The sequence below is a fragment of the Podarcis vaucheri genome, assembly GCF_965113315.1.
Source record: "Podarcis vaucheri genome assembly, chromosome: 13".
Lineage (NCBI taxonomy): Eukaryota > Metazoa > Chordata > Lepidosauria > Squamata > Lacertidae > Podarcis > Podarcis vaucheri.
The window spans coordinates 3,944,895-3,971,984 of NC_138751.1; the positions used below are offsets into that span (position 1 = coordinate 3,944,895).

The 27,090-nt window shown below is 50.6% G+C and overlaps 1 protein-coding gene and 1 long non-coding RNA gene across 2 annotated transcripts; one reads left to right on the forward strand and one right to left on the reverse strand.

Moving 5' to 3' along the window:
• Positions 1-829: 829 nt before the first annotated feature.
• CTDNEP1 (CTD nuclear envelope phosphatase 1) lies at positions 830-25,333 on the reverse strand. The gene is made up of 8 exons (XM_082197901.1): positions 25,044-25,333; positions 13,984-14,050; positions 13,717-13,835; positions 11,547-11,618; positions 8,307-8,423; positions 7,438-7,549; positions 2,816-2,900; positions 830-1,626 (listed from the first exon to the last, which is right to left on the reverse strand). The coding sequence occupies exons 1-8, from the start codon at positions 25,143-25,145 to the stop codon at positions 1,566-1,568; spliced, it is 735 nt and encodes a 244-aa protein (XP_082054027.1). The 5' UTR covers positions 25,146-25,333; the 3' UTR covers positions 830-1,565.
• Positions 3,745-7,087, forward strand: LOC309518160. Its single transcript, XR_014213375.1, has 2 exons — positions 3,745-5,465; positions 6,480-7,087. It is a non-coding gene; the product is annotated as an uncharacterized lncRNA (long non-coding RNA).
• Positions 25,334-27,090: the final 1,757 nt, after the last annotated feature.

Consider the following 27,090-nt stretch of genomic DNA (forward strand, 5'->3'; position numbering starts at 1 on the left):
GGACAAGCATTTTGACAGTTCTATTTAGAGTTCCCATGTGTGGGCTTAGGCCTTGGATTAAAAACTCAAGCCTAGTTTAAAAGCAAGTATGTTACTCTTGAGCCTTTTCTGCCTACAAGTTCATTTCCTAGGAAGGAAAGGTAATACCCTTTGCTCTGCTAGTGTAATTACATAGGTAGGAAAGTATCTCTCTCCCTTCCTCAAACGTTGCAGAGCCCTGGAATGTACCACCCTGGACCATGAGACTGAGGACAAGAGGCTAAAGGGCATTACTTTTACCTGCAAAGAGAGGAATCTATTCTCTGCCCCCCACAAGCCCAACTTCCTCGTAACTACCACATTTTTTGCTCTATAAGACTCACTTTTTCCCTCCTAAAAAGTAAGGGGAAATGTGTGTGCGTCTTATGGAGCGAATGCAGGCTGCGCAGCTATCCCAGAAGCCAGAACCACAAGAGGGATTGCTGCTTTCACTGCGCAGCGATCCCTCTTGCTGTTCTGGCTTCTGAGACTCAGAAAACTTTTTTTCTTGTTTTCCTCCTCCAAAAACTAGGTGGGTCTTGTGGTCTGATGCGTCTTATAGAGCAAAAAATATGGTATTTCCCTCACTGATCTATCTTACCAGCTCCCAACTATAAATAACAGTGAACCCTGCTCTACCCCGACGCAGACAACACTCCCCCTGTGAAACCCCCAGCAATGTACAGGTCTGAATATGGAAGAGAGGTGAATTAAGATCTCAAAACCAGTTGTACGGCAAAACCAGCCAGCCACTCAACCAATGTGATCTTCTCCGTCCCCCCGCATCAGCAATAAGAACTCCTGAAAATCATTTAGGGTTGTCGGGTTGTTGTTTTTTTCCACCTCAGTTCAAGGCTATAATATCTCATCATTCAATCCCTCCCCGCCCCCCAAAAAAGAGTCAAAAAAAAAATAAAACAAGGGGCAGATTGGAAGGAGTGGCCTCCTCAACACAATTCCAATGGAGGAGAAAAAGGGGGACTTCCACAAAAAAAGGGGACAAGACTTTGGGATGGGGGGTGGTGGAGAAATTAAGCCAGGCCTGTCAATCATCTAAAAAATAGATGGCCTTAGATGAAAGGGCTTCTCTCTTTATCAAGAGCATAAGGGGAGGGAGAAGAAATGAAAACAAAGGAAAATAAGATCTTTGTACAGGGAGCTCGGTCTTTAAAATGAGAAAACGCAGCCTCGTCTCAAAGTGTCCGTCGCACTCCTCCGTGCGCTGGCTTGTTTCACCCCCTTTCTTGTACATCTGCCCCCCCCCCAAGCAATTGGTGCCATCGTGCCAATGGCGCCAGCCCCGCTTGCTGCCCTGCAGAATCCTGGCCAGTCCCCCGGCGGGCGGGCGGGGCGGTGGTCAGCGGCGCAGCTGGCTGGCGCAGGGAGAGTCGGGCGGGGCGCCGGCCGGCTCACTCCCAGCTCCTCCCCTCCTGGTTGGCTGAGTCCGGACACGTTCGCCAGAGTCCAAGCGACCAAGGCGGGGGGGTCACGATGGCGGGATAAGGCAGAGGTCGCGGGCCAAGCCCTGAAGAAAGGAGGAGCCACCGTCACCAAAGGCGATGCTGGTGCAGGTTTCGGCTCAGAACCGACCGCACGTCAGCTGTGAACCTGGAGGAGGAAGCGGGGGAGAGACAGAGTAAGAGCCACGCAAGGCCTGCCTCTTTGGCCAAGGCACAGTCCAACCCCCTCCTTTGGTAATCCTCACAGAATTCTAGCCCAATGGTTGCCATGAATTTTATTCTGAATTGATTTTAGAATGCTGTGTTATTTTTATTGTTGCTAGCAGCTCTGAGCCTGGCTTCGGCTGGGGAGGGTGAGATATAAATAACGTATTATTATTATTATTATTATTATTATTATTATTATTATTATTAATCTTCCACAGGATTTGGTCCCGCACGTCAACCAGTTCTAGGGCAATAAATATCGCACACACGCCAAGCGACAAGGAGACTCAACAGCCTGCACCAGAGGGGAGGAGACCGCATTTGGAACACCAAATTTGGGTCACCACCGCTCAAAAACGCCATCGTAGAATTGGAAATGGTCCAGAAAAATGCAACTCAAACAATCACTTGTAGAACTCCCTGCCGCAGGAGGCAGCAATGGCCACTAGCTTGGATGGCTTTAAAAGAAGAGAAGGGCTACCAATGGCTGCTAGCCAGGATGACTATGTTCTCCCTTCACAGTCAGAGACAGCAATGCTTCTGAATTCCAGTTACAGTGGTGCCCCGCAAGACGAATGCCTCGCAAGACGGAAAACTCGCTAGACGAAAGAGTTTTCCGTTTTGGAGGTGCTTCGCAAAACGAATCTCCTATGGGCTTGCTTCGCAAGACGACAATGTCTTGCGAGTTCCTGCTGGTTTTTTCCCCTCCCCCCCTTTTTCTAAGCCGCTAAGCCGCTTGTCAGCTGATCTGATCAGCAGATAAGCCGCTAAGAGCCGCTAAGAGCCGCTAATAGCGCTAATAGCGCTAATCCTTCAATGGGCTTGCTTCGCAAGACGAAAAAACCGCTAGATGAAGAGAATCACAGAACGGATTCTTTTCGTCTTGCGAGGCACCACTGTACTGGAAACCGCAGGAAGGGAAAGGGTTCTTGCGGTTGGATCCTGCTCGCTGGTTTTCCCTGGAGCATCTGGTTGGCCACAGTGAGAACAGGATGCTGGCTAGACCAGTCGTTGAACAGACCCAGGAGGCTATTCTGTTCTTACAAAAAGCACAGGCGCAGGGCTCTTCTAGAACAACCCAAAGAATCCCCGTTCCCTTTTCTCCTCCCAGCTCCACCCCAGAGCTTTACCTCAAGGCATCGAGCATGGGGAGCAAGTTGAGAAGTGCCGTGTCGCTGGGATCGCTGAACCAGGACTTGATAGGTATTGCGTTATCTGCCGGACGCACAGAGAGAGACACACAAACACAACCGTCACTGCGCTTGAACCACACCCTACCCTCTCTGACCAAACCTGTGCTTTGGGTCGAAAACACTTAAGATTGCTGGGGAGATACAGAAGGGGCTCGTACGGCCAAAGAATCTTTTGCGTGCGTACACACACAAATCCCAAAGTAGAGTTTTAGCCTTGCCTTATTCCCAATGCACAAGCACTGCAGGGGACTGAACAGAGAACACTTACAACATATTCCTGCATCACAAGGGTTTGAAAGAGATGATCCCTTAGGATACCTTATTTTTTAAAATTGTGAAAAAAATGTATGCATAGTTGCACCCGCAACTGTAGGTGTAATTTGTTTCAATGAATTTGGCTGCCCGGCAAAATGCTGGTTGCAAAAAGGAAGCTCCCGCTAACTGTACGTGCTCTGTTGTTGTTTAGTCGTGTCCGCCTCTTCGTGACCCCCTGGACCAGAGCACACCAGGCACTCCTGTCTTCCACTGCCTCCCACAGTTGGGTGAAACTTATGCTGGTCGCTTCGAGAACACTGTCCCACCATCTCGTCCTCTGTCGTCCCCTTCTCCTTGTGCCCTCCATCTTTTCCAACATCAGGGTCTTTTCCAGGGAGTCTTCTCTTCTCATGAGGTGGCCAAAGTCTTGGAGCCTCAGCTTCAGGATCTGTCCTTCCAGGGAGCACTCAGGGCTGATTTCCTTCAGAATGGAAAGGTTTGATCTTCTTGCAGTCCATGGGACTCTCAAGAGTCTCCTCCAGCACTGAATTCAAAAGCATCCATTCTTCGGCCATCAGCCTTCTTTATGGTCCAGCTCTCACTTCCATCCATACTGGGAAAACCAGAGCTTTAACTATATGGACCTTTGTTGGCAAGGTGATGTCTCTGCTTTTTAAGATGCTACGTGCCCTAATGCGATGCAAATCCTTAAAGGCCAGAGAAGACTGGTTCTATTGGACCACATCAGATTGGCTTGCCGGATCTGCTTGAGCGTAACAGACAACTCCGGAAAGCGGAAGCGGCAGGAAGACGAGAGAAGAACGCTTGCTGAATAGAAGCAGAGAACTAAGGATGCTTCAATACCATCAAATGAAATAATTTTCTCAGCTGGTGAAAATGAAGAACAAATAGCCGATGCCCAAGATGGACATGACAGAAGTTATGAATGGGCACTGGGAAAACCAAGATGGAGTGCAACACATTGGAAACACATAATGTTGCTATGCAGAGCATCAGATATGATGTTGGTCTGTGTACGACAGCTGCCATCACCGCTGCTGGTTTGATCACTGAAGAAGATGGGAGACTTTCAGTCAAGAGCCCAAGAAAAAGTGATGAAATCCCTGGATCAGGAATTTGATTATCTCTTGTCAGAGGGGTGAAATTGACTTCATCTTCTTTGACGGCTGCCAAAATAAAACTAATGCTATGCTGAAATTGGACAATTCAGATCAGCCGTCCCCCCAGAACAGAATTACCATAGTTTTCCGTGTATAAGACAATGTTTTTTATTTATTTTAAAATAATGTTAAAAATTGGGGGTCATCTTATACACGGATAGTGCTGAGAGGTGACGGGCAATTGATTGCAGCCGCGAGCAGGAGATTTTCAGTGGTGATTTGGCAGGTCATTGGTAGCTGTGGTAAAGCCTGCTGTTGATTGGCTGCTGTTGTGGCAACTGTGTGCGCGATTGGCGGTGAGCGGGACGATTGGTGGCTTTGGCAATTGTAAGCGTCGGTCAGGTGGATGAGTGATTTTTGGCAAACCCCCTCCCCCGAAAAAAGCTCAACAACTCATGGTAATCTCCCCCCATTTTCTTAATTTGGAGTCCCCCAAAACAGGGGTCGTCTTATACACGGGGGCGTGATGTACACGGAAAAAGACGGTATTCTGTGAGAGGTGAGCTGGGTGGAAGACATCTCTACCACTTCACTCAAAGAGAGAAAAACCCAGCTGAAGATATTGCTGATAATCTTGTGGATTTCATGAAGGAGGGCATTGAGCTTGCAGGCTGTTGGAGGCAATTCTACAATTGTTAACACTGGCTCGGAGGGCTGTAGAGGTCAAGCGTGGTCGTAAGCTGATCTGGTTGGTTTGTGCCAGCAAGTTACCCCTGCAACACTTGATCGCAGCACTCGATGGAAGACCTTGTCTAACAAGCAAGCAAGACAGGTAACATTGGCAAGATGCTACAGACTGCTATGGAACTTGAAATCGATCCTCCATGCACCAAACTCTCTGTTGCAGAGCCTCTTACTTCAGAGTGGCAGTGTCGTAAAGGATCTGTCTACTGATCAAGTGCAGAGGTATCGGATCACACAGGCCATAAGGGCAGGGAAATGGGTCCAGTGAGCCATTCAAGGTGGTTAACAACAGCAAACGGGCTTTGGCGCATACGGGTTTCAAAACATGGCCTTAAAGGCAGAACCCTCAGCGATTTAAGACATACATGCATTGTCTGCATGTACTACACCTGCTGATTAAACAATCAAGTAGAACACTTTTGGGTGGAAGGCCTGTGCCACATTTTGTTTCAGCCATGGTGAGTTAGGCTGCAAAAGGGTGGAAAAGTCAAAATTAGAAACAGAACTGTTAGAACCCAAAACTAAGAATTTGTCAAGAATGTATAACTTGCTGTTGAAATGGAATGCTCAGGATGAAACGGTGAAATTTGCTATGATTAAATGGGCACAAGATGTTGGACATAACATAATGATGGCTGACTGGGAACAGTTATGGACCACACGTATGAAGTTTACGGCATGTAATGCCTTAAGAGAGAATATTATGAAAATGATATACAGGTGGTACATGACCCCAGTCAAGCTTGCAAAAATCTATCATTTGCCCGATAACAAATGTTGGAAATGTAAAGAAACGGAAGGTACATTCTTTCACCTTTGGTGGACATGCCCAAAGATTAAGGCTTTCTGGGAAATGATATATAATGAACTGAAAAAGGTATTTAAATATACCTTCCTGAAGAAACCAGAGGCCTTTCTCTTGGGCATTGTCGGCCAATTGGTGCCAAAGAAGGACAGAATTTTTTTTATGTATGCTACAACAGCAGCAAGAATACTCATTGCAAAGTATTGGAAGACACAAGATTTACCCACTCTGGAAGAATGGCAGATGAAGGTGATCGACTACATGGAATTGGCAGAAATGACTGGCAGAATCCGAGACCAGGGAGAAGAGATGGTGAAAGAAGACTGGAAGAAATTTAAAGACTATTTACAGAAATATTGTAAAATTAATGAATGCTAGAAGGATGTTGGATAGAAACTGAGGTGTTTCCAGCTGTAATGCGTTAGGAGATACGGAAAAAAAGGTTTACAAATGGGTAAAAGCTTAATGGTAAGGATTTGCTGAACTAACAAATTGAAGTGGAATACAAAGAAGGGAGGTATGAGGAGGTCTGGGGAAATAAGTGTAAGGAAGATATGTTATGGAAAATTATTTGTTTTTAAACTGTTTTTATTTTGTATTTTGTTTCTTTTTATTTTTCATTTTCATTGTTATATTTTAAAAACTTTAATAAATGTCTTTAAAAAAAAAGAGTTAGGCTGCAAAAGAAGGTGGATGTTGTTTGGCCGACCGTCCAGTGCTCAGCACGACAATGATAATCCAGACACTCTTGTGCTCAGATGACCGTGAGGAGACAACAGCTGGTGTCCAAAAGATCGGTGACTTGAGGTGTGAAGATGACAACACACCAGGAGATCTTTGTGTACATCCGAGGAAGGCGCTTTCCAGCAACCCCAGCGCTTCATCTCTGTTGGAGCTGACAGACTGGTCCGACAGGCTATAGGAACCTCCTTTAACATGTAAACTCACTAGAGTGGAAGTAAGTTCGCTAGCAAGCCCATGCAAATTTCACAATGGCCTTGTCACGCTCGGTCTATAGCGAAGCGCGTGAAACAAGTCACAGAGTCAGCAGGTAGGGTGTAACTCATGAGGAACGTGAGGCATGTATCAGAGGCCAAGAAGTCTGTGGCTGATGTCCAGGGGTGCAACGTCTTGTTTGCATTTCTTAACTGATCTCATTACTTCCTGATGTTGTTTCATGGTTACAAGTACGCTTAGGAGGATTATGTTTCATGCAGAGAAACTAAAAATGTTTACTGCATCACCTGACATTTTCAGAAGGCAAAATTAAAAATCTTTGGTTTACCGAAAGCAGTCTGTGAGCTTTTTAATCGAACATAGACTTACCAAGTACAAAAAGAATAGCAGACTTAAACTCCTCACACCCGGAAACGGGTTTTTAAGATGCCTCGCTGAATATATCGGCAAGAATTCACCCCCTAAAATGGCATGCCCTCCTGTGGGAATGAGTGGCTCGTTCCTTAAGTCCCCGGGGACGGGAGTGAGCAAGGAGGAAGATACAGCAGGCCCGCCACGAGACACCCTGGGCTCCAGAGCGGCCCCTCACCCAGCAAGCAGACCACTGGTCAAGGCACAGGATACCACCCCTCACCCACCACCAATTTTCAAAGGGGACGGCGGGTCAAGCACCTTACCTGGATGGCTCCTGTAGGCTCCTGGCGAATTGTCCAGGATGACTATGCTGGACAGGTCGTTATGGACGACGGAAAGGTCTTTGATGTAACTGCCCAGCTCCAAAGTGCAGTGCTGGAAGGAGAGAAATGGGGGGGGGGGATATGTTTACACACAGGACAGAAATAACAATCCTCTCTTAAACTGGACGGGGCTGCAGCTTAGCGGTGGCGGGTGGGTGACTTGTGGAAGTCAGCTGGTAAGTTCACCAAACCTCAATCCATCACAGAAGATGAAGAGCCCCAGCCGAGTCTTCAGAGATTTCCTGCTCCCAGCAGAAACTGCTTCTTCCAGAGTCCCACAGTTAAGGGGAAATCTCTTCTCCCGCACTGTTCGAAGTGTTCATTATTTCCAGGCACAAGGCAAAGCTAAATGCCACTGTGGACTTTATACAGTTCTTCTGGTCTTTGAAGTAAATATGCTTATGTACGGAGAGATCCACTAACGCTATCACCCTGCTAGCTGACGCTGCTGTGTAAAACCCACAGCCTCCTCCCCTGACTCTGACAGATTCAGAGTCGGACCCTGACAACAAAGCAGGAGAGCATCAGGACAGGACCTCAGATAATGGAAGAAATGCCCCGGAGACTATCATGCCCGTCTCTGCATTCCTGAACCAATGGGAGGGTGAGCGACTCAGCCAGTCAAGCGCACGACCTTGCTGCCGTTGCTACGGTAACCCCAGTGCACCTGGTACCCTTCTGTCAGAAAATCCAGGTGTGCCACTCATTTGGCAGCAAGCAAGCCGAGGCGGGGAGCCTTCCCTCTGAGTGGACCCTTCTTCTCCCTACTCCACAGGCTGTTTCACAGCCGTAAGGGGCAAAGGACTCACCTGTCTGTAGTATCTTCTCTTTAGGATGCTCCTATTATTGTCTAGCTTGTCGGCCACAGCAGAGCCATATATTTCCATGCTGGCCGTGAAGACCACCAGCTCATACCACTGGCTCACCTGAGTTGGTGGGAGGGGGAGAAGAAAAGGAAATGGAAAGTCAGACGGGAGCTCCCTTTCTCCTTCACACACAAAAAGCCCCTTTCACTCTCGCAGGCAGATGAAAGCCCCAGATTTGGGCAACTTTCACCCACACATAATCCAAGTTAGACTTTCAGGAAACGCCATCAAATCTCCCCAAATCTCCCATGCCCTCCCAATACAGATTACATTTAAGCATCACTTAAAACTTGTTGGTCTGAAAAGCAATTTATGAACGGATTGTGGCACGGTTATTACACCAGCCCCTCCAAAGAATGACAGCCAGGCAGAGTGCAGCAGGCACCCATTATTAGTCCTGCAGAAGCACCCCTTCCTTCTCAGCCCTTAACGGAAGAAGCTGCTTGCTGCTCATAGCTCCTATCGACCTGCAACAAAAGCCTTGTGATGCTTGGGGGGGCTTTCAGTGAACACCTCTTCCTCTTTCCCAGCCTCCCCCCCCCCCCGGCAGCTTCTCAGGTTCTGGCCAGCCCTCCCACTATCAAGTCTAAAGCTAAGTAATGATGGCGCCAGGCAAGCTTCCCTGGGGAGAGCATTACACAAGTGCGGAGCCACCGCTTAAAAAGGCCCTGTTCTTGTGTCGCCACCCTCCGCAACACCCGTGACGCGGGACCTCAGGTGACAGTTGCAGCGTCTGGGTTGGTGCATGTGCTTTTATGTATTCCATGATTTGCACCCTTCCCTGGATTTGATGGAGATGTTGACTAGCCTTAGTAAACAAAGCAAAGCTCCAGGGGCCCGCTTCAAATTTTCCAAGTTTCCAGGAAGAAGAGAGAAAGTGATGATGAAAGGGACCCTAAAGAAGCTGGGACGAATTGCTTTGAGCAGGGTTAACGCGGATTAGGCTAAACAGGTGCCGGCGATTAGAGGCAAGGCTGGCTGATCCAGTCGGGTCTGGGATCAGCTCTCCACCCTTGAACCAGACAAGACAAGGGTGGAGCAGGACAGAATGGATTTAGCACACCAGCTTCTCTCCCAGGCAGAGCTGGCTCTGGGAAGATCCATCCCTGGGCGTGTGCATCACTCGAAAGGCCACCCAAGTTCAAGACATTTCCGGGTGATGCGCGTGGGCAACACACAACACAATGTCTTCCCAGTTGCCCTGGCTGCTACTCTCCCTCCCTGCCCCCATGTCACTACACCACCCTCCAAGTAAACTTTTCCCGAGCTAGAACCCTCCCCATGTTTTGGACTACTACTCCCATCAGCCCCTGTCAACAGGCGCTGATGGACAGGCATGGTGGAGGACAGAGTCCTTCAGCATCGGCAGTGTGCTGAGTTGCTCATACTTGCTTGGCAGTTTCTCCATGGAGCTCAGTGAGGGGAGGATAGGCCTCCCAACATAGTCCAGCTCAAGAGCGTGAAGCTGAGAGGCTTGGAAAGCCCCCTCTGGACTGGAGGAGCACGCCCAGCGAATCAGTGGCAGTGCAGCGGTCACAGCTGTGGGTTCAAATCCGCCCTGGCCACGTGAAGCCCGCCGGGGTGAACTTGCAGGCCGGTTGCTATCACTCAGTCTAACCTACTTTTTGTAGGGTTGTTGCGACAGTAAAAATATAGAGGGGCGGAGAATTGGCACGCCTTGGTCTCCTTAAAGGAAAGCTGGGATAGCAATGTTCTGCAGACACAAAGCTCTGCTTCTCCTTTACATCTGCAGGTGTGGGAGTGGATGTGCTGGACTGATGTCTTGCCTCAGTAATGGACTGGAGGAGAGCCAATAAACTGAAGCTCAATCCAGACTGAGGTCCTATTAGTGGGCTGTTTCCTAGACTGGATGGATGGGAGGTGGCCTGCTCCTGAGGGGGGTTACACTCTCTCTGATGGAGCAAGTATGCAGCTCGGGGGTCCTTCTAGATCAGGGGTAGGCAGCCTAAGGCCTGGGGGCCGGATGTGGCCCAATTGCCTTCTCAATCCGGCCCACGGACGGTCCGGGAATCAGCATGTTTTTACATGAGCAGAATGTGTGCTTTTATTTAAAATGCATCTCTGGGTTATTTGTGGGGCATAGGAATTCGTTCATTCCCCCCCCCACAAAAAAAATATATAGTCCAGCCCCACACATGGTCTGAGGGCTGGCTGACTGGCCCACAGCTGAAAAAGGTTGCTGACCCCTGTTCTGGATCCTTTGCCTTCCATCCACTACGGCTGCTGGCCCAGCTGCGCCCCTATCTGGACTGGGACAGCCTAACGTCTGTTGTCTATGCTCTGGTAGCCTTCAGGTTAGATTACTGCAATGCGTTATACATAGGGTTGCCCCTGAAGACGGTCTGGAAACATCAGCTGGTGCAGAATTCAGCAGCCAGGTTGCTCACTGGACCTAGGATGCTTTGAGCCTGTAACGCCAATTCTGGCCCGACTGCCCTGGCTGCCAATTAGTTTCTGGGCCCAATTCAAAGTGTTGCTTTTGACCTATAAAGTTTTAAACAGTTCTGGAGCGCATCTCCCCATATGAACCCACAGATCATCCTCTGAGGCCTTTCTTCAAATGCCCCATCCACAAGAGGTCCAGAGGGTGGCAACACGAGAACGGGGCCTTTTCTGCGGTGGCTCCCCATTTGAAGAATGCTCTCCCCCACGGAGGCTCGCCTGGCGCCTCTGTCACATATATTTAAGTCCCAGGCAAAAACGTTCCTCTTCTGCCTGGCTACTGATTGATTAAACAATCTATGGCCTTTTAAACTGGTATTTTGTTGTTGTCATCATCATTGTATGCATTTTTGTGCGTTTATATTGTAGACCGCCCTGGGATCTTCGGATGAAGGGTGGTTTAGAGATTTAATAAATAATAACAATAATGGCAATGTTATACAGTGGTACCTCGGGTTAAGTACTTATTCGTTCCGGAGGTCCGTTCTTAACATGAAACTGTTCTTAACCTGAACCACCACTTTAGCTAACGGGGCCTCCTGCTGCTGCCACACCGCTGGAGCACAATTTCTGTTCTCATCCTGAAGCAAAGTTCTTAACCTGAGGTACTATTTCTGGGTTAGCGGAGTCTGTAACCTGAAGTGTATGTAACCTGAGGTACGACTGTAATCAATAAAAATAAATAAAAGAAAGGTTCAGTCTCGCACACAAGCTTCTTACCACTTCTAGGAAAAAGTCCACGTGAGGCCTCTTGTGTACAAAAAAGCGGACTGGATGTTTGTCTATGACAACCTGGAAACAGAGGAAGGCCTTTTAGTCAAAGCCTGGCAAAATAAATAAAGCCCAGAGCCTTCCTGGTGCTGTGGACTACAATAGAAGAAGAAGAGTTTGGATTTGATATCCCGCCTTTCACTCCCTTTAAGGAGCCTCAAAGCGGCTAACACTCTCCTTTCCCTTCCTCCCCCACAACAAACACTCTGTGAGGTGAGTGGGGCTGAGAGGCTTCAAAGAAGTGTGACTGGTCCAAGGTCACCCAGCAGCTGCAGGTGGAGGAGCGGAGACGCGAACCCGGTTCCCCAGATGACGAGACTACCGCTCTTAACCACTACACCACGCTGGCTCTCAGTGGTGGCTGGGGCTGGTGGGAGTTGTAGTCCAACACCACCACGAAATCGGCAGGTTGGTGAAGACAACTCACTGATAAGTACGTTTCCGAGCACCATTCAAAGTGTTGGTGCTGACCTTGAAAGCCCTAAACGGCCTCAAAGGCCCAGTAGACCTGAAGGAGAGTTTCCACCTCCATCGTTCTGCCCGGACACTGAGGTCCAGCTCCGTGGGCCTTCTGGCAGTTCCCTCCCTGAGAGGAGCCAAGTTACAGGGAACCAGGCAGAGGGCCTTCTCGGTAGTGGTGCCTTCCCTGTGGAACGCCCTCCCACCAGATGTCAAAGAGAACAACTACTACCAGACTTTTAGAAGACATCTGAAGGCAGCCCTGTTTAGGGAAGCTTTTAATGTTTGATGTTTTATCGTGTTTTTAATATTTTGTTGGAAGCCACCCAGAGTGGCTGAGGAAGCCCAGCCAGATGGGCGGGATATAAATAAATCATCATCATCATCATCATCATCATCATCATTTTAAGGCTCCGTAGCTGCCTATGATCCTCAAAAAACGAAGCCAAACTCAATCCCCAGTGGCTAGTGTGGGTTGCTGTGGGAACTTCAGGGCTTCACCTAAGCCAAGGCAGCTGCCTTCTGAAGCCAGGAAAACAGCCCTGGACACGTGAAGAATGCAGACTGGCTGGTGCAGATCCTCTGCGATGGCTGCGCCACCGCAAACTGGCTAAAGGTTGCAAGCCCTCCCTGCTGCACCTTCCGGAGGCCAAGAGGGCCGCCTCCTCCCTTGAGCCTACACACCTGCTGTCACTGGCGTGTGCAGGTCAGTAACCACAGAGTTCAAAGATGGAGTTAACTCCTTGTTAGCTAAAAAGCCGGATCGCCACAGACTTGGCTGCGTGTCAGGCTCAGACCTAATGAGCAAAACAGCTCCCTCCAGGAAAACCAGTGGCAGAGACTGAAAGTCCCCTCCTCTCCCCAGGGCTTTCCCCCAAGCAATCAGAGACAATATACCATATTTTTCCGTGTATCAGATGAGATTTTTTGACTCAAAAATCATGTCGAAAAACTGGGGTCGTCCTATACACTGATAGTGGCGTGAGGGGGAAGCTGCGCCCCCTGCCAGCTGGTTTGCGGGCGCGCAACTCCCCCCCCCCCCACGTCGCTGCGGGAGGCACGCGCTCTAGGGAGCAGTTTCCCGCAGCGGTGTGGAGGGGAAGCTGTGCCTGCCAGCCAGCTGGTTGGCAGCCCGTGCTCTAGGGAGCTTCCTGCCCACAGTGGCATAGGGGGAGCGGCTGCCCACTTTGCCAACCCCTAGCAACGGCCCTGCTGGGGTGATGGCGTGTGTGCAATTCCCCCTAATAAAAAGCTCAACAACTTTGAGCCATCTCCCCTCATTTTCTTTAAATTTAGTCCCCCAAAATAGCAGGGCGTCTTATACATGGGGGCATCTTATACACCAAGAAATACAGCGTGTGAATCGTCAACCTCTCCTCCACCCTCTTCAGGTTCTGGAGACAAGGGTGGAGAGGAGCTGGGACTCTCCACCTGTCTCCTGGGCTCCCACCCTCCTCTTTTTTCTCTCCCAGCTCACTAACAACTGTTACCCCTTCGGCTTCGCACACCTCCTCCCCCCAGTTTCCTCGCTCTTGACCACTCATCGTCATCCTACCCCCAATACCCGGGCTCTGAACCTTCCTCTCTGGGTCCATTCCTCTGCGTCCAACCAGCCCCTGCTACCTGCGCCCCTTGCGCCCAGCACCTGAGAACAGCTCACCTTAAGGATGAAGTCGGGCGGAGTGCCAGGCCTCACCGTGGGCCGCAAGACTCCGTCGTGATGGGAGTGGATCAGCGTCTCGTCCAGGTCGAGAACAAGGATCTTCCTCTTCACCTGGTCTGGTGGAGGTGGGGAGAGGAGCGTCAAGATAAACAGATCAGTGCCCTACACACCTCCCTCCTTCCCAGTGCTCTGGGGAGAGCCTCGGCCAGGGGGAGGGAACCAGGGAGACACCCCCCCACACCCTCCACGGGGCAATGTACTTACTGAGGCGCTCCCGTGAAACTTTGGAAAGGGGAAGAATGTCGTAGCGCACCGTCTGATACTGGATCACCTGCCGGACAGACACAGGAAAAGGGGGGGTGAGTTTATAAAGGGTGGCCCAGAAAGAACACCTGAAGGGCCAGTGTTAGAAATTAGGCAGGTGCCAGGCGCGTTTTGCGACCAGCACTGGTCCAACTGCAGCCCCGTGGAGATCTCTTGACGCCAGGTTAGCGACAGACATTTCCATCTGGCTGGCCCCTCAAACTTTCTTAAAGCAGGTGAGCTCATTTCTTGCATTTATCTCCCACCTTTTCATCCAAGGAATACATGGTTCGCCCCGCTCATCAGTTAATCCCTACAACGACTCTGTGAGGTAGGTGAAGAGGCCACGACTGACTCCAAGGTCACTCAGGACTGTGCGAGGATTCGAACCCGGAACTCCCAGGTCCTCGTCTGACACACTCACCACTGCAACCACCCTGACTTCCTAGAATCCTTCTGCTATGGGGCAGCTCTATAAATTAAGCGGGTAAATATATATGGGGGTAGCAAAATGTCACATAGAGAAGCATCTGAAATATTTTCCTTGATGCTTGAATTTATTTTATTCAGGATTGGTTGACTGGATGTAAACCACTTTGAGATATATGTAAAACGGTATAAAGGTAAAGGGACCCCTGTCCATTAGGTCCAGTCGTGACCGACTCAGGGGTTGCGGCGCTCATCTCGCTTTACTGGCCGAGGGAGCCGGCGTACAGCTTCCGGGTCATGCGGCCAGCATGACTAAGACGCTTCTGGAGAACCAGAGCAGCGCACGGAAACACCGTTCACCTTCCCGCCGGAGTGGTACCTCTTTATCTACCTGCACTTGGACGTGCTTTCGAACTGCTAGGTTGGCAGGAGCAGGGACCGAGCAACGGGAGCTCACCCCGTCGCGGCGATTCGAACCGCCGACCTTCTGATCGGCAAGTCCTAGGCTCTGTGGTTTAACCCACAGCGCCACCCGCGTCCCTTGTAAAGCAGTATAGAAATGAAATTAATAATAATTTGCACTGCATGAACAAAAGAGCGCCTAGACATTCTCTTGTGGTGACCATGGCTGAGGTTTAAGGTGCCCTTTGGCGATTACCGTATTTTTCGCTCTATAGGACGCACTTTTTCCCCTTCAAAAATGAAGGGGAAATGTGTGTGCGTCCTATGGAGCGAAGACGCCATAGCCCCGCGACCCTCTCCCGGCTGGAGAGGTGACGCGCGGCTATGGCAGGAACCTCTTTAGCCGCGCATCACCTCTCCAGCCGGAAGAGCACTCGCGGTGCTAAAGCAGCCCCCCGCGATCCTCTCCTGGCTGGAGAGGTGACACGCGGCTTTAGAGGCTCCTGCCATAGTCGCGCGTCACCTCTCCAGCTGGGAGAGCGCGCGCGGGGCTAAAGAAGCCATAGCCCCGCGACCCTCTCCCAGCTGGAGAGGTGACGCGCGGCTATGGCAGGAGCCTGTCCGCTGCGCCTTTCCGCTGCTCCCTGACCTGCTCTTTGGGGCTGGTGGTGGGCTTCCCCCCGCCCCCAAGAGCAGGTCGAAAGGAACCCAAAGCCTGGAGAGCGAGAGGGGTCAGTGCACACCGACCCCTCTCGCTCTGCAGGCTTCCAAGGGAGCCGCCTGAACGCACCTTAAACGGCACCTTGTTTTAGAGCGGGAAAACAAGAGGGGGAAAGTTCTCCCCCTCTCTGTGCAGCGCCTCCTGTCGCTTCACTGAAGGGGCGCTGGGCAGAGAGGGGGAGAATTTTTTTTTCTTGTTCTCCCCCCTCTAAAACAAAGTGCGTCCTATCGTCCTATGGTGCGAAAAATACGGCAGCTTATACATATGAATTTCTAACAATGCAGATGGCAGGACACTCAGGCCAGAAGAGCTGGATTCAAGAGAGGCTATCTGAACTTGCCTGCGTCGCCTCCCTAACCAAGCCGCTTATTCCAGGCCCAACTGAGAGAGGCAGTTGTCACTGCTGATACTAACAGCCTCCAGGATACCTTTGTGACTGACACTTTCCACCTTTGCAGTTTTAGGACTTTTTAAAAGGAAAACCCCGCAGCAACCAGGCTTGCACCTGGCGTTTAGCTGTTTTGAAAGCCGACCCCCTCTTCCTACTTCCAAGGAAACCGCTACGAACTGGGGCCTGGCCACTGGCTCATTTCTGCTGAATTCTGCTTAAGCAGGAAAAGGGTGTCACTCCAAGCAGCTTGGAAAGGAGAAGCTGGGTAAACTGTGCAGGGCAAGGCCTTATGGGGCAAGGAGCAGGCTGTGTGTTCGCCACACATTTGAGGAGCTCACTGGACGTGGCCAAAGGAGCCAGCCATGGCCTCCCTCAAGCTAGCCTACCTCTCAGGGTTGTCGCTGCAGGGATTAAATTGGGACGGGGAGAGAGCCATATACACCACCTTGGAAGAGAGGGTATAAATGCAACAAATGACAAGCCAAAATTAGAACCACCAGAGTATTCTGATGTATCCAGCGGAAACATTATACAGATAATCCCGCAAGCTAATAATAATAATAATAATAATAATAATAATAATAATAATAATAGATTTTATTTATACCCCGCCCTCCCCGGCCACAGCAGGGCTCAGGGTGGCTAACACCAGTAAAATTACAGGAAAAAGATAATGGGGGGGGGAACCCATTTAAAATACAGGTTAAAATGCAATTTAAAATGCAGCCTCGTTTTAAAAGTAGCCCATAGATCAAAATCATAAGGGGAGGGAAACATAAGGGTCAGACTGAGCCCAGACCAAAGGCCAGGCAGAAAGATGTCAAGTCCCGCAGGGCCCTAGTCTCTTAGGACAGAGCATTCCACCAAGTCGGGGCCAGTGCTGAAAAGGCCCTGGCCCTAGTTGAGACCAATCTAACCTCCTTGAGACCTGGGACCTCCAAAGTGTTGTCATTTGTGGACCTTAAGGTCCTCTGCGAGGCATACCAGGAGAGGCGGTCCCGTAGTTCTCCAAGTTCTCAGGTATCCTCCCCCCACACCCTCAAATTCCCTCTCATATCTCTTGCCAAAAGACCTCCCGTCCTTTGGATTTGTTTTTTTTAAGGGCCAGAACAAAAGAAGCTGCCTTGTACCAGTTTGGCCTATTTGTCCACGGGGCCTAGTATCACCTGCTCTGACTGGCAGAGGCAGACCCCGTCACCTTCCGGCAGAGATCCTTTTAGCAGAAGGCGGCCCCGGGGACAAAACCTTCTATATGCCAAGCAGTTGCCCTGCCACCGAGCCAGGGGCCTTCTCCTTAAACGGAGAGCAGTGAAGGGACTGAGCTCTGAACCAAAAGGCCTGCATTAAGAGAGTCACTTTTGCCCTGAGCAAATTCATTTAGGCAAGTCGAAATCCCCAGTCTCTGTCCTAGCCGGTGGGAGGAGAACCCTGACTCACCCTCCAAGGAGGCCGTTAAGGAAGGATTCTTGGCACAAGGCGAGTGAAACCCTCTGGACGCTCAAAGCGCTCTGACTGCATTCCAGGTGTGACGAAGTTCACCTGGTGGTGGTGCCTGGCACCCCAGCACCACGGCCGGACCTGCCTCAGAGGCCAGGAAGGTAGCCGGATCGCTGTCTGACTGATCAACAAACCACTTCGCAGCCAGAAGCTATCATCAAAGCGGTGTAATAGGGGAAAGGATTACACACCAGAAGTCGTTTCTACCATTGTACAGTTAAAATGCCGTCACCTACAGTGGTGCCCCGCAAGACGAATGCCTCCCAAGACGAAAAACCCGCTAGACAAAAGGGTTTTCCGTTTTTCGATGCGCTTCGCAAGACGAATTTCCCTATGGGCTTGCTTCGCAAGACGAAAAGGTCTTGCAAGTCTTGCGATTTTTTTTGCTCCCCCCCTTTTCTAAGCCGCTAAGCCGCTAATAGCCTTTTAGCCGCTAAGCCACTAAGCCTTTAATAGCCGCTAAACCGCTAATAGCGCTAATCCGCTAATATGGTTGCTTCGCAAGACGAAAAGAATCCATTCTGTGATTCTCTTCGTCTAGCGGTTTTTTCATCTTGCGAAGCAAGCCCATTGACGGATTAGCGGATTAGCGCTATTAGCGGCTTATCTGCTGATCGGATCACCTGATAAGTGGCTTAGCAGCTTAGAAAAAGGGGGGGAGGGAAAAAAACCAGCAGGAACTCGCAAGACATTGTCGTCTTGCGAAGCAAGCCATAGGAAATTCGTTTTGCGAAGCACCTCCAAAACGGAAAACTCTTTCGTCTAGCGAGTTTTCCGTCTTGCGAGGCACCACTGTACCTTTGGGGAATCATAGAACCTTAGTGTGGGAAGGGACCCCGAGGGTCACCCCCTGCGATGCAAGAATCTCAACCCCACCTCCACAGTTACGAGGCAGGAACGGTTCTCAATGCCAGTTGCTGGAGACTACAGAGTGGGGCGAGTGCTCTTTTACGGGGATTTGAACCCCTGTCTCCCAGGCCACAGATCAGCACTCTAACCCATGGGTAGGCAAACTAAGGCTCAGGGGCCCAATCCGTCCCAATCACCTCTCGTGAGTCTCCTCTTTTCCAGGCTAAACGCACGCAACTCCTTCAACTGTCCCTCATCAGGATTGGTTTCCAGACACTTTATAGCATGGGTAGGCAAACTAAGGCCCGGGGGCCGGATCCGGCCCAACCGCCTTCTCAATCCAGCCCGCGGGAATCGGCGTAGAATGTGTGCTTTTATTTAAAACGCATCTCTGGGTTATTTGTGGGGCATAGGAATTGGTTCATTTTTTCTTCAAAATATAGTCTGGCCCCCCACAAGGTCTGAGGGACAGTGGACCGGCCCCCTGCCGAAAAAGTTTACTGACCCCTGCTCTAACCCCTGCAACGCACTGCCTCTTACAAAAGGCCCCCAGCTGCAGAATTTCCACACCGAGAGTGCAAAACGCCTTCAGATATTCCCACGATGCCTCCTGGAGCATCTCTTGGGGAAAGGAGGCCTCTAGGAAATGGGATGGGGAGGGCTCAGAGCCCATGCCAGGGAAGATGCCAAAGCCCTCTCCGGTTTGGAGGGTCTCCGGCAGCCACAGAGGGCAGGTAAGGTCTCAGCTGCCCGCCAGAGCTGACCGCACTGGGCCAGAGAGGCCAATGGGGTGACTCTCCTCATCTCGTGCTTGTCCAGATCTATTTTTGCCTCCCACCTGCTGCTTTTCCTCAAAGGGCTCCTCTGCAAGGGCACATAGATGGCCGCAGGCCCAGGGGTCTGTCTCTCGCTCTCTTCCGCCCCCCGCCCCCCGGCCTGGCCTGGCTCCTTACCCACCCACACTCGCTCACACGACAGCTGCCCCCTCAACTGCCCTTGGCAGGCACCTGCAAGTCCCATGCCTGCGGCCAACACCCTTCCACCCCACGTGGTCCCCTCCCAAATTTAGCCAGCGCAGCCACTTGCGACTGGGAAGCCGGCCAGAGGCCAGGAGGCCCCTGTCCCAGAAGAAGGCACTGGAACTGGGGGCTGGAAGGAGAGAGCGAGTGAGGATTGGAGGCCCAGAAAGGAAACAGAGCAACCTCAGGGTGGAGTGGGGGGAAATCAAGGACCATCGTGGCCCCCCAAACCCTTATTGTGGGGGCAGCCCTGCCTTGTCTTTCTCTCTCTCTCTCCTACACACACTTGGTGAGAGGCCATCTGGGGCCATGGCAGCAGATACTACAGTTTAGCTCCGTGTTTCTCAAACTGGGGTCCCCGGCAGTCGCTGGACTACAGTTCCCATCACCCCTGGCCACTGGTCCTGCTAGCTAGGGGTGATGGGAGTTGTAGTCCAACCACAGCCGGGCACCCCAGTTTGACAAACACTTCCTATGCTTTGACCTGACAGCCAGTGTGGCATAGTGGTTAAGAGTGCTGGACTTAGTACCTGGCTGGAAGACCAGGGTTCAAATCGCCAGGCAGCCATGAAACCCGCTGTGTGTGGCCTTGGGCTGACCAATCACTCTCAGCCAGTGTTAAAATCTCATGATATATAAGCCGGGTGCCAAATGGCACCTTAAATTTAGGTTGCCGTCAGTAAACAATGCTGTCCAAGGTTGTAAAGACTGCGGAGAGAATAACTGGGTGCACTCTTCCCACCTTGGATCAAATCTACGCTTCCAGGAGCCATAAGAAAGCTGCAGAGATAGCGCAGGATAGTGCGCACCCCGGAAATGATCTCTTTCAGCTCCTGCCTTCTGGAAGAAGGTCCAGGGTTATAAAGACCAGGACTAACCTCCTGAGAAAGTGTCTATCCAAATGCGATTTTGGTTTTAAACGCAGTGTAAGGTAGTCTCTATGGGAGTATATTGTATTCAATTATGGGGTATCAGAGTTTTGGGGGGGCTAACCAGGCCGGGATAGTTGGGATAGCAGGCTTGTTGGTTTTTGAATATCTTACATAGATTTTTCCAATTGGTTGTTCTGTATGGGACAATGACAACAAAGATTATCGTATCGTAAATGACCCTCAGGTTCCCTTCCAATGCTATGATTCTCCGATATCAACTACATTGCTTGTTGCTCTTACAACAATTCACGTCCCCAGTATGCAAGAAGCAGAAACACACAGTGAAATGGAAATAGTATTAACTATGGACTAAGGCAGAGGTTTTTAAACTGCGATTGCCAACGCGGTGCCCTCAAATCTCTGCATAGTTGCAACTGGACCTGCGCCAGTAGCAAAATTTGCCGGGCGCCTAGCTAATTCCTAACACTGCTCTCAGGCTAACCTACCGCACAGGGCTGTTGGGAGGATAAAGTGGGGGCGGTGGAAGATGTACGTACACCTCCTTGGGTTCCTGGGAGGAAAGGCGGGATATACCGTATTTTTTGCTCTATAACACGCACCAGACCATAACACGCACGTCGTTTTTAGAGGAGGAAAACAAGGAAAAAAATATTCGGTGCTGGACTTCAGTGTCCGGGTAGAACGATGGGGGTGGAGACGCTCCTTAAAATTAACAGCAAAAGCATTGCCTTGTCTATTGTATGATGGTTGAGGTTGTCACCAAGCCACTCTCATTATTTCTCCTGATATGACTGTTCCCTGCCCTCTCTCCTCAGAAGTCCGCCTCTGAAGACAAAGCAGAAACTTCAGCCGGTGTAGAATTCGGCAGCCAGGTTGCTCACCGCAGCAAGAAGGTTAGAGTGTGTAACACTGCGCTGGCTGCCAATTAGTTTCTGGCCCACTCCAAAGTGCTGGTTTTGAGCTATAAAGCCTTAAACAGGTCAGGACCGTAATACCTCAAGGACCATCTCTCCCCATATGAACCAACCCAGACCCTGTGATCGTCATCCAAGGCCCTTCTTCATGTGCCTCCTCCAGAAAAGGTCCACAGGACAGCCACACGAGAACGGGGCCTTTTTTGCAGTGGCTCCCCGTTTGTCGAATGCTCTCCCCAGGAAGGCTCACCTGGCACCTTCATTACATATCTTTAGGCACCAAGCAAAGCTGTTTCTCTATAACCAGGGCTTTGGCTGATTCTATGGTCTTTTAAATATGTTCAGGCCACGGGAGGAATTATTGGTTTGATCTTGTTCTTGTTTTTATTATGTATTTTCTGCTCTCGTTTTGCTTGTTTATGTTGTGAACTGCCCTGGGATCTTCGCATGAAGGGTGGTATACAAATTTAATAAGTAAAATAAATAAAATAAAACTCCCGAGCTGTCTTGGAAAAATCCAACATTTCCTTGTCCCCTAGAAGGGGAACTGACACTCCCAATCACAACCTTTCTGTTAGGAAGAACGCCCCCAGCCTCACTCAGGAATAGGCTCCCTCCACCCTTGGCAATCTGCTGCACTCCAGATACCCTGAACTACGACTCCCAGCCAGGACTAGGTTGGGGAAGGTTGGTCAACAACACCAGTCAGTGGGGGGGGGGGGAAGCAGCTACTCTCAGGGGAGCACCCAGATGGATCTGGATAATCTGGAGGCGGTTGGGGTGTGTGGATGGTGGTCAACTAATTGAGGCTGGAACAAGGACCAGGTGCGCAGCCTGGGAGTCATTTTGGACTCTCTGCTGTCCATGGGGGCACAGGTCAATTCTGTGTCCAGGGCCTGGACAGAGCAGCTTGGCAAAGCTTAATAGATCCTCATGCCAGGGGTAAAGCAGAGAGCAGGCAGCCTAAATGGGCTTCATACCCTTCAGATGCTCTCAACTCCCCACAGTCTAAATAGGAATCAGAGGGAAACAAGGTACTGTTTCATTGGGCGACTTCTCCCAAAGCACCCTGCCGTTGTTAACCCCAAGGAGGAGATCTTGCCTTATCCAGAAGTAGCTGTGCCTGGAAGGAAAGACAGCAAGTGGGAGTCACACAGGCACACATACGGCACTCGCTTCCTTATATTTCTGCCAACAGCAAACTTTTGGAACACACACACATGCCACAGTGAGGGCATGGCATCTCTGGTGCCCCACAGCTATCTTGAACGGCAAGTATTTTAAGCACTCCTAGAATCCTCCCCGGCAGCTGTCCCAGGGCCAGAAGGGAGACCAAAGGGCTTCAAGGTAGCTCCTCCGCCTCGTGACATCCCAACCCATTTCCCCCCAAAACCGGTAATCCAAAACCAACACCCGTAGAAACCAGCCACACGGATATAAAATTATCAGTGTACCACCTGGTGATAAACTCCCTGCCATATGCTAGCAGCATCTAGACAGAGCTGCTCCCCCCCCCACACACACACCTTACCCTCCACATATTTCACACCTTCAAGTATCTTATTAGTCAAGTGTCAAAGAAACGGGCTCACGAACCAGTCTAGTTTGGGCTTGAAACTCTCAAGTGCAAACATGGCAACCTGCTTAACTGTGAGTGTGGTGAAAGTTTCTCCTGCAAGAAGGAAGAGAAGAGGACTGCTTCCCCACCAACTCAGGCTCCAGTTGCAACTGTCCCAGTCAAGCTTTATTTCAATTTTACACACAAGGTAACCAAGATGGAGTGATCTAGAGAACCGTGCCCTACACCCAAGAATCCCACATCTAAAGCCTGGATACCTGCAGTCCAATACTTCAACTGCACCGGCAGTCCTCAGCATGGTAGGGGCACAAGGAAGGGAACAGAGAGGCCCACTAGAAACTTAGGAGAAGGAAAGCTGTACCTTTCATAATTAGGTACATGTTGTCCCTCTCTCACACAAACACACACACAGCAACAACAATGGCTGTAGCTAAAGGAGCAGTCAAGCTTCTAACCAAACACTGAAATCTCCAGGATCTCAAGCTTCACACTTCCTGTCTCCATGAAAACCGAAGCCCCCTGGTTTCCTCCTCCTCAAATCCCTTCTAATCTTTGTTAATAGAACCATTGGACCCCGATCTTGTTCCCACCCTCCAAAATCATCTGAAACAAACAAAAATAATGGAAATCAGATTGAAAAGCAGATTGTGACACCTCAGGATGGAAATTGCAAATAAAATTGTTTTGTAGTTCCTACTGCTTCTAGTTTCCTTTTCCTCCAGTCCCAGTTCACATATGGGGCAGGGGTGTACTGAACTGGAGTGTAAAGCAGAAACTGCAAATGGGTGCCCTCCAGACACTGAGGATTACAACTCCCACCACCCCTAGCCAGCTTGGCCAAACGACAGGGAAGATGAGGTCTGCAGTCTACGACCATCTAAAGATGTTGAGGGAGAAAATTAGGTGGCAATACCTGCAGATTGATTCCTAAGGATATCTGAAAAAGCACCCGAAGCTTGATGAAGCTGTGAGCTGAAGGAACAGGAAACTGCACGGCACCATTAAGCGTTGTAAGTGCATTAACCAGTCAAACCAAGTTTTACATACGTATAGTTTGGAAAGGAATTTCAGGCTCAACAGACAGGCCTGATGTTTTGTTTCAACTGAGCTCCCAATCTCAGAAATACCCTTCCTCTAAAGCCAAATGGGTTCATGGGAAGTGTTACCCCCCCCCTTGTTTTGGTACCCCATTGTTTTCCTATAAACTACTTCTGTTGTGACCTAAGGAAGCCTTTCCCAACACTGTATGCACCAACTGTTTTGGACTGTAACTCTCCTGCAGCTGGTGGGAGCTATATTCCAAAACAAAGTTGGGAAAGACTGGCTTTCAAGAAGCCACTTCAGAAGTGTTAAGTTACTACACTTTTAAACTTGGTGACACGTTCACTCGCTGCTATTCACTATCTCCACTATCTGGGTGTGTGTGTGTTTTAGGGTACTTCTCGTTTTCTTTAAAGCTGAAACGGCACTTGCAAAACTTTTAGTAAAACATCCCTTGCAGGGTCAATGGTGAGAAACTGTACTTGAACTGTCAATGAAGTCTGAAACCAAAGCATTTCCTTGCTAGCTCAATTTTAACAGCATCTGAACTGTTTGCCACGGCATCAACCACACACCAATCACTTTAGGGTACCTCCAGCAAGTGGAGACACCTGAGCCAAGGCTTTGGTACAAACCCCAGGCCAGGATTCTCAGCTCTATACTTGGACCTCACTCACACAAGCCCATACCCAGTAAAACTCAACAAGGTGTGAAGTTGTTACAACCTTCCACCCTGGCCAAACCTTCGGCCATGGAACTGGGCAGGTACGCACAAGGCAAGGTACGCACAAGGCAAGGTACACACAAATATCTTTGTTTATGCACGCACACCCCTCGAAACAACTCTTTCAAGGAAAGAAGGAGCATGTATGTAGTAGCTCTGTCGCTCACAGGTAGAGCATCTGCTTAGCATGCGAAAGGTCCCAGATTCAACCCCAAAAAGCGTCTCCAGGTAGAGAGACAACCTGGAGAGTTGCTGCCGGTCAGCACAAATAGCGAGCGAGGTGGACCAGTGGTTCTGACAACAAGGCAGCTTCCTAGGCTCTTATGTTGGGCTGGCGGAGGGTCACCCTGGTCGGGAGGGCAGAGAAGTGCAAAGCGAGGAGGATTCCCAGCTTGAGGCGGCCCCACTCTCTCCCCCGCGTTGAAGGGGGCCAGCGCCTGGCTTTCAAAAGGGAACGCTCGCTCTCTGCACGTCCTCAGAGGCACTCTCGCCCATGGAGCTCTTTCCAACCCGGAAGCGACGCCCACCCAGCCACCGCGGGGGTCGGGGAGGCGCTACTCACGGTGCGGGCCTGCCGCCGCAGCAGGTACAGCAGGAAGCCCCAGAGCTTGGCGGCGAAGGCGAGGAAGGCCCGGAGGCCCAGCAGGCACTGCGAGCGCATCATCCCGCCGGCGGGGCCCGCCGCGCCCCCGGCCCGGCCCAGCTCCGCCAGCTTCCAGCGGGGAAGGGAGGCCGGGCGGAAGGAAGGAAGGGAAGGAGCCGGGGAGGGGGGAAGGGGAAAGCGAGGCGGGCGAGGGGCCGCCGCCCTCCGCCTCAGCCCGTGCCCGCGGGCGCCGCCATCTTAGCTCCCCGCTGACGGTCGCTACCGGCTTTAGGGGGGAAGCGCTCCCCCCCTCCCCCGCCGCCGACCGTAGTCCTCTTCTTCGGTCCGCTTCCGGTGCAACCGACCCAGCGCCACAGACTGCTTCCGGGGGCGAGCGGCCGCGTCCAATCAGAAGCCGAGGGAGACAGCCACGGCGCCGAGGAGCGCACTGCGCCTGCGTCGAAGCGCTGGAGGAGACGGTTAAGTAGCGGGAGTTGGAGCGTGTGGCGGTGGGGGAAGAGGCATGCGCGAGGACACAGCCGCGCATGCGGGCAAGGTTGGGGGTCTGGGAGGGCGGCGTTGCGCACGCGCGAAACGAGAAACATAGACACACCGCCAGCTGAAGGGGGGGGAAAAGCAGGAGGGTGAAGTGAGCAGGCGCGGGCTGATTAGAGAGTCTTCGGGTCTGAGCATGCGCTGAACGACCGGGGAGGGGCGAACACAACAGGGAGGAAACGGCGCATGCGTGAGGAACCAAGACGCTCGCTTGCTACTAGATGTATAGCGATAGACCTACACGCAGAGGGTTGCTTCCGGGCTCTCTCTCTCTCTCTATATATATATATATTTTGTGTGTGTGTGTGTGTATATAATATAATGTATGTATATATATGAAATAAATAAATTATTTGAAAAGTATTTGTGGAGATCAGACGACGTTTGTAGGTTTACAAGAAGTTTTGTGAGGAGTATTATTGGAAGTATTGCAAAATTGGAGAAGGGGAAGGCTGATTTGTTAAGAGATGTAAAGGCAATATAAAGTTAAGAAATGCATAAGTGGTTAAAACGGTGGATCATCAGAGGTGCTGATGGAAGTCTAAAAAGATTGTATAAATGATAAGCTTTGTGGTACATTTTATAATTTATATGTTAAAATTAATTAAAAAATCACAGCTGTGATTAGGCACGGGCGCGAGGAGATTGCAGCCAGAGTGCCCCACTCAGGTCTTGTCGTGCTTGGCAAATGTATTTTTGCTTTTCTTTTTCAAATATAGGTTTGAAGATGGGGCCGGACTGGTCCTCTGTCCTCGCCCAGGCTTCCCACCCCCCTCCTGCTACTTACCCATCTCCCCCAGCATAATCCTCCTTTAAAGCCATCCAGATTGGTGGCCATTGCTGCATCCAGTGGCAGGGAGTTCCGTAGTTTAACTCCACGCTGCGTGAAGAAGCAATTTTTTTCCCAGGCACAAACACTGTGTCCAAAAAGATGGTGGGCTTTTCGTGGTAGGAGGAGGGGTCCACACATGACTCCTGGGGCAGCCCAGCTTAGAAGGTAGCAGGTGTTCTTGCAAAGGCGAAGAATTCGAATTAGAAGAATCTGACTACGGCAACAGGAAGGTTAAATGCACCTGCACTGGGTTGTCAAAAAAGGAAGAGGGGAGAACTTTTGAAGCGTAAGCAGGCAGCTTTCAGAAAGAAACCACACTTCTTTGAAAGCAAGTGAGTCTGTCTGAACATAAGGAACTCCCTGCCGCTAGAGAGTCAGCCTCTGCCTTCTGTGCCAACTTTCAAATGTCTGCTGAAAACCAATTCTATTTTGCCAGGCCAAGGCAGGCAGTTTTAAGAATATACCCTTCCACAATGGTTAACTGACACCTGTTTTTAACTTTTCATGGTTTTACTGGATGGCTTTATGTTTTTATTGCTGCAAACCACTTTGATATCTTGTATTTAGCGGGAGTTGGGACGCGGGTGGCGCTGTGGGTTAAACCAGAGAGCCTAGGACTTGCCGATCAGAAGGGCGGCG